Source organism: Pteropus vampyrus, unplaced genomic scaffold (genome assembly GCF_000151845.1).
Source record: "Pteropus vampyrus isolate Shadow unplaced genomic scaffold, Pvam_2.0 Scaffold119, whole genome shotgun sequence".
Lineage (NCBI taxonomy): Eukaryota > Metazoa > Chordata > Mammalia > Chiroptera > Pteropodidae > Pteropus > Pteropus vampyrus.
In genome coordinates, this window is record NW_011888900.1 from 422,821 (window position 1) to 430,674 (window position 7,854).

The following is a 7,854-nucleotide window of genomic DNA, read 5'->3' on the forward strand; positions in this document are numbered from 1 at the left end:
GCTGTTACGGTGCTTAATGCACTGCGTTTGTTTCATTTGACGCACTGACCTCTTAGAACCCGAGCTTGTAAGAATCATCTCTGGATCATTTCCAGGATCTTTTCCAGTGTCGCAGAGCTCCGCCTTGGCCCAGCACAGTGATGTGTACATAGTAGACAGATGATGAATAATTTAATTTATGTTGTCTTATATATGATTTTTAAATTGGAATACAGTTTGAACAACTAGAATATGACATAAATGAACATAAACTATGTGTGTTTAATTTTTGTACTTTCATTATTAAATTTTGCTTTAGGCAATGTTTGTATACTCAGCTACAAGCATGCTCCAGACGATGCTATCTAGAATTTCTTTCCAAAAGTACATCTTGCTTTTGAAGATTTCAAAATCTAAAATACTCTGAATTATAAAATTTAATATGAATTCTTGTGTAGTCACTTTAATGAAATAAATTTTTTTCTCTTGAATAATTGTAAATATTGGAAAAGGGCAAACTGCCAGTATGTTAATTAGTTATCCATGCTGCAAGGTGTCCATGACTAGAAATGTATGCATTTTTAGAATGGATATATTAGCGTAAGACTTACCATAACATTTTTTAAAAAGTAAGCTCCTCTAATGCATTTAAAATATAATTCAGTGTGTAAGTACTTAATTTATAGCATTATTTGTAATGTGAAGGTCGTAGCCCCTTAAATAAGAAACATTTCTTTTAATGTTACTGATAGGAACATGTCGAATTCCTCAGACACGTGGGAGAGAAAAAGTTATCTACTGATTTAAATAAAGATATACTAAAATATGGAGTAGAAATCTAAGATATTGCTGAGAAGTGAGAAAAATGTTCATTTTCATTTAAACCATAATTCTAGAAAGTCTAGCCTAACCATGGTAGTCAATAAGAGTTTTATATAGCTAGTAATTTCTAAGTATACTTTTCAACAAGATATTTATAAACTGTTTTACTTTAAGGGTACTATAATATTTGAGGAATATTATGAACAAATTCTAAATCACAAAAATCTTCTAGAAGGACACTATATCCTTTGTATAAGTTTCAAAAGGAATATGCTTTAAACTAAGAATATTTATTTTAATTGTGGTAAAATCACAAAAAATTTACCATCTTAACCATTTTTAAATGTATAAACGGACACTATTATATATCCTGTGTGTGGTTAGGGTTCAGTTCAGACAAGTCAGTGAAAAGTGGCATCATTAAATTGTTTACATTTGTTTTTCAGGTCATTACTTCTTTTTATGTGGAACGTGGAGGAAATGCCATGTCCTTCATGGGAAAAGGAGTCACAAAGAGCACAATCCTCTGCTTGCTTCATTTGTCCCATGAGATGGTGGCCCAGGGCCCAAGCTCGGTGAGGGCCTTGCGAGCGGCCTGCCTTCTGAACGCAGCCAGCACTGTGCGCTGTCTGCCACGTTTCAAGTGCACTATGTGAAGTGCCTCTCTCGACTTTTCTTCTCAGGAGACAGAAATGATTTTTTACCAAGGTGTTTCTTAGAGGTTGTATATTATACAAATCTGAACTTTATTTGAAATTTATTTTGATTGAAGTCTGCATTGTAGACTCCATTTTCTTCTAAATCATGGGGAAAATAGCTGTTCTGAAGAAAAATTGTTATGTTTCACTTTTGAAGAAGTTGAGATTTTTGTTTGCCTTATTTTAGCTAAATGATGGATTATAACCCTTTCTTAAGTACAGTTTTACTTTGTTCGGATTTTTTCAAGTTCAGAGTTTGCTAAAACTCTCTCTGTTTCGGTCTCAGAAACTTACCTGATGTGCTTGTTTCCACTTCCTTTTGCTTCTAGGAGTGGATGTCACTTTGGTTCTTGCCTTTGGGGAGTCACAGCGAAGAGCACAGCCCTGCTCAACACGGGTTGGCTTGGTTGATCCCATTGTGGGTTGATCGAGACCCAGAGGTCGGTGCACAGAAAAATCAAGTTCATCATGTGTAGATTAAAAAGCAAGTGAAACAAGACATACGTGCATATACATACGTATGTTTCCAAAATGAGATTATTTTAGTCACTCTGCCTTAAGCTTTATTTACCCCATCTTAATCAGCTTGGGCTGCCATCACAAAGTACCATAGATGGGGTGGGAGGGCGCTATTCATGAACATCAAAAATTTATTGTCTCACAGTTCTGGATGCTGGACATCTAAGGTCAAGATGTCATCATGGTCATCTTCTGGTGAGGGCTTTTTCTGGCTTTCAGACGGCCGGCTTCCCAGTGTATGCTCAGTGTGTGACCTTCCTCTTTCTGTGAGGTGACCGTCTTGTAGGATTAGGACCCCAGCTAATGGGCTCGTTTAGCTTTCACAACGTCCTAAAAGCCCTGTCTGCAAATGCAGTCACATTGGGGTTTAGAGCTTCAGCATAGGAATGGGCGGAGGGCGGGGGTGACACAGTTCAGTTCACAGCACCCTCTGCAGTCAGACTCATTAGTGTACAGACTAAAAATAGAAAAAAAAAGATGATAAAAATCTATCACTTTTAGAAAGGACAGTGGAAAATTACTGGAAAAATCCATCCATTTTCAAACAATTTAGCACAGCTATTGAGTGATATTTGAGTGTCATTTAAAAGAATAGTAGTACCATTACAGTGCCAAGTTTTATATTTTTAATGAATTTTCCAGTTTTAGCCTTTGTCCACCAATTTTTTTTTTTACAAACTACTTTATTAAGGTGTGATTGACTTACAAATATCTATGTATTTAACATGTACAACTTCATAAGTTTGGAGATAAGTGTGTACCCCGAAACCATCATCACAATCAATGCTATAAACATATCCTTCACCTGCAGAAGCTTCCTCCTGCCTTCTTTACTGTTTATTCATTTGTTTGTTTATTTTTGTGATTAGAGCACTTCGTATGAGATTCACTCTCAGCAAAATTTAAGTATATAATGCAATACCGTTAACTGTATATACTATCCATGAATTTCAAGCAAGAAGTGATTTTTTTTTTAAATAATTTTGGGGATAATGCTGAATGTCTTATAAAAAGATAATTCCATGCCTTCCTTTTGCAAAGAAGTTTTAAAAAACTCAAAACCATTTATTTGGAAGAAACACTAAAATATTAAGGAAGGTAGAAGAAAATAATAGGTAACCTCTTTAAAAATGAGGAATAAATAGGAGTTGGTTCATAAAAGAGACATAAGCACTTTCTGCTTTCCATAGAAAAAGGCTTGAGAGCTATAATTTTTATTATAGCTGGTTGTGACTTGTGACATTTCCTTTCATTTAACTTTTATTTTTTATGTTATTGCTTTCTTGAGTCATGGAATAGGATTTTTATTCACTCGTAAACTTGTAGTACACCGTTTTCTGTGTCTTTTATAGTTTAGGATCATCAAGAAGCTGTCATAAAACTGATATTTTATGTACCAGGAAAATTAAGAATTTATGTTAGGAAGTCAGACTCTTTGATTTGACACTTTTTGTTTGGCTTCAGCAGGTGAGGTTCACGTCCCTGGCCTTAGGGTCGGCCCTGACTGCCCTGGAGGCCGGCTGCGTGGCCTTAGCGAACAGTTGTCAGAACATTTCTGGTGGGATCTGGGGAACTGTGGTGAACATTCTTCTGGACCAGTCGGAATGCAGCATGGTGCGCCGGGAGGTAGGCCTGTCCGAGTGGCGCCGCCTCCCTCCCTCCCTCTAGGGGCCCGTGGGGCGCTCCTTAGGACCCCTGCACCCTGCGCCCAGTGCACGGGACTCACCGTTGCCTTTGGTCTCTCCTGCCTGTGAAACACCCCAATGAAGTGCTGGCGGACAATGGAAAAGATAGGAATTCACGGCAAACACTGTGGTCCTTTATTCTGAGAGGGTTTAAGTAGAATTTGGTATATTTTAATATGAACTCTTTTTGCACGTTGAAAAGAAGTTTGCAGAAACAAAATGTTGCCTCAGTGTTTATGGGTCTGTGATGTTGATAAAGCTTTAGTTAAAGACAAAGGCTGTCCAAATACTCTGTCGTATAAGAGGAAGTGTAAACCCTGTTCTAATTCTTTCCTTCATTGCCGCTTTTATCAAAGTCGTGAGTGACGCAGATAGTTTTAAAAACAGTAATCGCATTGTGCTTAGAATCACGTGAAGAAAATGGCAGCTCCTGGGCCCTCCGTTAGCCAGCTCCTAGTTCCAAAGTCGGAGGCTGTGTTTTTTTTAATGTGATGCTTAAAATCGTAGCAGCTTCCTGATTGACCAGTGTAAAGATTATCTGTTTATTGACTTGGAGTTAAGATGGTTGAAAATTCTCAAGATCTCTCTTTAGGTCTTGTCCGTTGTTGCTGTTACTCTCCCATTGTATCGTAATCTCTCACTAAATAGATAATCAGTGTCCAGATTAGCATGATTGTTTAATTTGGCCATCTTCAGGACCTGGGAGGTTAATTAAGTTGGACATTTGTGTTTCGTAGTTCTAGTTAGCGAATGTTTATTGAGAGGAACTTGTGTGAGAGAGGAAGATGGTGAGAGGGGTGTGTGTGTGTGTGTGTGTGTGTGTGTGAGAGAATGAGTGTGTGAGTATGCGTTGTCTGGAGGATAATAGGAACGTGAAAGTATATTTCCTAACTGCTACCAGAACAGTTTATATTTACAGATCATTTTTTTTGAAAAACAGGATTTCGAAATAAGAAAAAAATATATTTCTGATGAAATAATTTCATCTGCTGTTAGGTCATCGCCTAATAAGAAATGCAGTTTGGCAGTTCTCAAAATGACCTGTCAGCATGTGCAGTTGGCCAGCGATGTTTTTTGTTAATAAATTACGGTATGTTGGTTATTTCAGAGATGACAACAAGATGGCAGTATTGACTTTTTTTTTTTTAATTTCAGGCTGCATTTATTCTTCAGAATCTCCTTGTAATTCCAATGCCTTCAGTAATTTTAAAAGATTATACTTGGCAGGTGGGTGACTTTAAACAATTATCAACCTAGTAGATTTTTGTGGTTAATCGATGATAAAGTTTCAGCATATATATATTTCATTATTGGTGAAATTTTATACAAGGCAACAACATCTCTTAAAAGAAAGTCTAGAAATTTTCTTATGCTTGTTAAGATTTATAAGTTGCTGGTAGCATTAAAATAATTTTAAACAAATAATATTAGCTAACATGGTGTTTACTACGTACCAGATACTTTTCTAGGGGCTTAGCAAGTACTAACTTGTGTAATGGGGTTGTGAACCATTGCTGTTCTCATCTCATAGACAGGTAAATGTCAGCACAGGTTTGACTCACACACCTTTGCTCTGAGCCCAAGTAGTTTCTCTCACCCATTTACCATGTTGTCTCTCTTTAATGCTAATAAACGAATTTGTTTGTAGTTAAATGTGCATTGATAGTAACATCTTTTTTCCTTTTCCAATGCACGGTTAGGGTGATAATTACCTTTCTTTGGTTCCTACTGGATGAGTTTTTTGTTTCATGTTTTCATATCAAGTCTAGTAGTACCTAACTTAATAGCCTGCTGCTTTTTAGGTGACTTGGAGGATAGAAAAGTGCTCTCACTGTGGAGATAAGATACCCTGACTAGTACCTATCCACAGGTCCTTAACCTACGCCTGCGTATTTATTCTACTGTTGCATCTCACTCCCCAGGATCCTAGACAGATTGAAGGTTTCTTTTTAACTTTCCATTAGTTTGTCTTTGCAGAAGTTGCTGAGTGCCGTCAGCTGCAGGGAGGGCAGCTTTTCAGGCAGTCGCTGGACGCGTGAACCCAAGTGGTCGTGAAGGCCCAGGTCTTATTAGACTCTTGGAAAGCTCACTTTTTCAGACTTTACAAACCCAGGTCATCTCTGCCAGTTATTGAAGAGCCCAGGCTGCTTTTGCATGGCTTCCTCTGACTCGTTAGCATGGCCTCTCATCATGCTTGCTCGTGTGTGGTCTGTGTTGTAATAAAGCCAGAGGAGACAGAACTGGAAGGAGTACCCGGGATTCATATTTATGTTAATGGTGTAGGACTTTTAATGCCTGTTATCCAATAACTAGATTTTAAAACGTGTTGTTTTTGGCTCAAATACAAATTATCTCTCCTCCCATCGTTGAACTGGTGACACTTGCATCCTCTGAGGTTTCTGGGTTCTGCTAAAGCTCTTGGGGCATTCTCTTAGAGAACCATGTGTAGATGTGCACATTTTCTTTTACAAGTTAGGCTGTAGTTTTTTTGATTATTGCCGCTGACATACTTATGGCAGCCTGTTGGTTTTATTATTCTCCATTTCTTCATCACCGAATTAATTTTCTACTAAAAAGTTGAAGGTGGTGGTTTTGGAGTCTTTTGCTTTGCCTACGTTGGTCAGAATCAAAGAAGTTTGAGAGCTGCTCTAACCCCAAACAGTACTTGATGATGTAACTTTCGCTAACCTTAAGCAAAATTAGAAAACCGAGCAATTATTTTGTGTATTTTTAATAAATTCAGGGTTTTTCCCTCTTTTTTTTTTTTTGAACTGTTTTGGTTATTATTTTTATTTTTAAGTGTCCTCATTTAGCAGTATAAATGGTTGGTAACCTAGTATTTGTGTCCCAGTTTTGAAAAGACTTAAGTGGAACTTTAAATTCCCAAAGTGGAAACAGCTGTTCTAAGGAGAGAAAAAGATCCTCAAATATAGATAATGGAATTTCATAATCTCTGAGAAGTTTATTACGGCCGGAAAGAAGGTGCCACATATCCAGCTCTCTAAGGTTGAAACTGCCTTTGGTAGAATGATGCGTAATAGTCTTATTTGATAAAATGTTTCATTAACTTATCTTGGTATACCTTTTACAGTATTTTGGGGGACGTAGCAGGAAGTAGCGCCAGCGTCTAGGAGCCTCGCACATGCTTTAGTTTGGTTGAGGTGGCTTTTTGATGGATGGCTTCACAATGAGGCTCGCTGTTCCTGCCTTGGCTTTGCTTCGATGCCTGAGTCTAACCTGTGCCCGCTGTGCCCTCGCTCCCCTGGGTGATCTGCAGTGTTCTCATATTTTGCTAATGCATAAAAATGCAGAAAAAAGCATTTCATTTACCTCATTTGCCTTATTGATATTGCTAAATAAATAAAGTTAGAAGCCAGGTGTCAATTTTTGTCGCATATTCCCCATTTGTTTTTTCATGGATGCCGAAACGTTAGAAGTGGGTGGTCACAAAGAGTAGGCGAGATCAAAGCCTATATCAGCTCAGCTCTCCCGGCTCCCAGCCACCGGGCGGGGGCGGGGGGGGCCTGCGGAGCTGGTTCCTGCTGCCCGAGACACCAGTTCTCCGTGTCATCCTCAGCGTGTCACAGGTCTCCCTGCTCGGGGCACGCTTTTCGGCGGTGTTTATAAACATCGGCCTTTCCTTGTTTGAGGCTGCATTCCTCTGTCAGGGAGGAAAAACAGAATCCCCGTCCAAGGGACCCCAGCCTGGGCGGTGGTTTCTAGTCGTCCACTGTCCTTGATCTGGTCCCCACTGTCTGACTTGGCTTCAGCATTTCTGAGCACAAGATTCTGCCACACTGTCTGGTCTGAGGGCCACCGTCACCAGTCCCTGCCCCTGCAACTCCAACCCGGAGCAGAGCTGTGGAGTCGGTCACACAGGAAGTCTGGTGGCCAGACCGGAGGTACCTGTGCAGTTTGACTCAGTTCACGTCTGTGAGTGTTTGTTGAGTAGCTAAGTGTTGGGACTTCACACACCATCAGGTTTAGTGCTGTGGGGCGTATGGCGGGGGTTGGGGAAGGGGGCAGACAGACAGGCGCCCAGGGAGCGTTATGCAGTGGTTTAGGGTCAGAGTTGTGGCTGTTGGGCAATTTTTGTAATGTTAAAGTTCTTTCTACTTGAAAACTGTACCACCCATTTAAATGTAAAGTTA

General features: G+C 39.3%; 1 protein-coding gene across 1 annotated transcript in view; it reads left to right on the forward strand.

Moving 5' to 3' along the window:
- The window catches only part of RTTN (rotatin), a 130,658-nt gene that overhangs the window by 62,074 nt on the left and 60,730 nt on the right, over positions 1–7,854 (forward strand). Inside the window, exons 29-32 of the mRNA XM_023534106.1 lie at positions 1,248–1,376; positions 1,829–1,939; positions 3,486–3,644; positions 4,859–4,930. Coding sequence (XP_023389874.1) covers positions 1,248–1,376; positions 1,829–1,939; positions 3,486–3,644; positions 4,859–4,930 — 471 coding nt within the window. The remainder of the gene's footprint in view (positions 1–1,247; positions 1,377–1,828; positions 1,940–3,485; positions 3,645–4,858; positions 4,931–7,854) is intronic.